This window comes from Notothenia coriiceps, unplaced genomic scaffold, assembly GCF_000735185.1.
Source record: "Notothenia coriiceps isolate Sejong01 unplaced genomic scaffold, NC01 NC01_scaffold00028491, whole genome shotgun sequence".
NCBI classification, from domain to species: domain Eukaryota; kingdom Metazoa; phylum Chordata; class Actinopteri; order Perciformes; family Nototheniidae; genus Notothenia; species Notothenia coriiceps.
In genome coordinates, this window is record NW_011361192.1 from 984 (window position 1) to 2,115 (window position 1,132).

Sequence of the window (1,132 nt, forward strand, 5' to 3'; positions counted from 1 at the left end):
GATGCTAATTTAAGGCACAGGTAGGTCCAGGCTCACCTTTGGGTACATTTGGTTACCATCAGTGCCATTTGACCTTTCTCAGGTACCACACTGTAAAACTCATTGAAATATCACAATAGGTATTCATTCCATCCAAACACAACTGCTTTTGACCTTTTTGAAAATCCACCCAGACCTCTATACCTTTTCCCATTCAACAAAAACACATACACAGGAAATGAAGTTTGACTCCAACTGAAGCAGATTTATTTTAAACATTTTACCAACATAATACACAAGAAATCTACACTCTGAAATCAAAAGGTAAAAACAATCACTTTTTTTTGTAAAGAACAACACACTGGCAAAACTGTATACACCCTGAATGTTGCAGTGTTTGGTCGTGCCACTCCTTGAAACAGTTCTTTCTAGAAGTGAAGCACAGAGGGACCATGCACTTCCTGCAGTACACAGGTGTCTTCGCCCTCTTGTAGCCAGCATTAGAGCAGTTCTTGCAGTACTTCCTCGACGCAGAGGCATCTTCCCCATAATACATGGGCATGCATGTGAGCGGTGGGGGGGATGGTGCTGCTGCTGCTGCTGCTGCAGGGACTCCAGCAAACTCCAACATCTCTGCAGCCAGCTTCTCCCTGAAGGACTTCTGGGTGTGTGGCTTCGTCGCGGCGGGGTCATTCCTTATCTTGTGCAGCTCCTTGTAGAGAAGGAAGCTGTTCACCACTGCAATTTCCATAAAATGGTAAAAAAAAGTCTTGTACCATTTCATGGTTTTGTGGTGAACGCTGTAGTACCCAATCAAAGCGTCTGACACATCCACGCCGCCCATGCTTCGGTTGTAGTCCAGCACAGCGTCAGGAACAGGAACAGTCTTCGTCTGCCACACACCAGCCTGTTTCACTTTCCGCTGGACAGTCTGTCCGCTGAAGGCCTCGTGCACTGTGGAGCACATGGACACTTCACGGGTGTCCATCCACTTCACGAACAGGATTTTGCCTCTCCTTATCCACCGCAGATCTCCCCTTTCTGCCTTTTTCGGTAGGTCATTCAACTCCGTCCGTGGAAACTCCATTTTATTTTTTCTAATGGTCCCACAACAGCCAATGTTTTTTGTGGACAAATCCTCAAAGAGGGCAGG

At 46.5% G+C, this 1,132-nt stretch overlaps 1 protein-coding gene across 1 annotated transcript; it reads right to left on the reverse strand.

Moving 5' to 3' along the window:
* Positions 1 to 218: 218 nt before the first annotated feature.
* Positions 219 to 1,126, reverse strand: LOC104958244 (piggyBac transposable element-derived protein 4-like). The gene has a single exon (XM_010785969.1). It carries the CDS (start codon positions 1,064 to 1,066, stop codon positions 314 to 316), a length of 753 nt encoding a protein of 250 aa, XP_010784271.1. The 5' UTR covers positions 1,067 to 1,126; the 3' UTR covers positions 219 to 313.
* Positions 1,127 to 1,132: the final 6 nt, after the last annotated feature.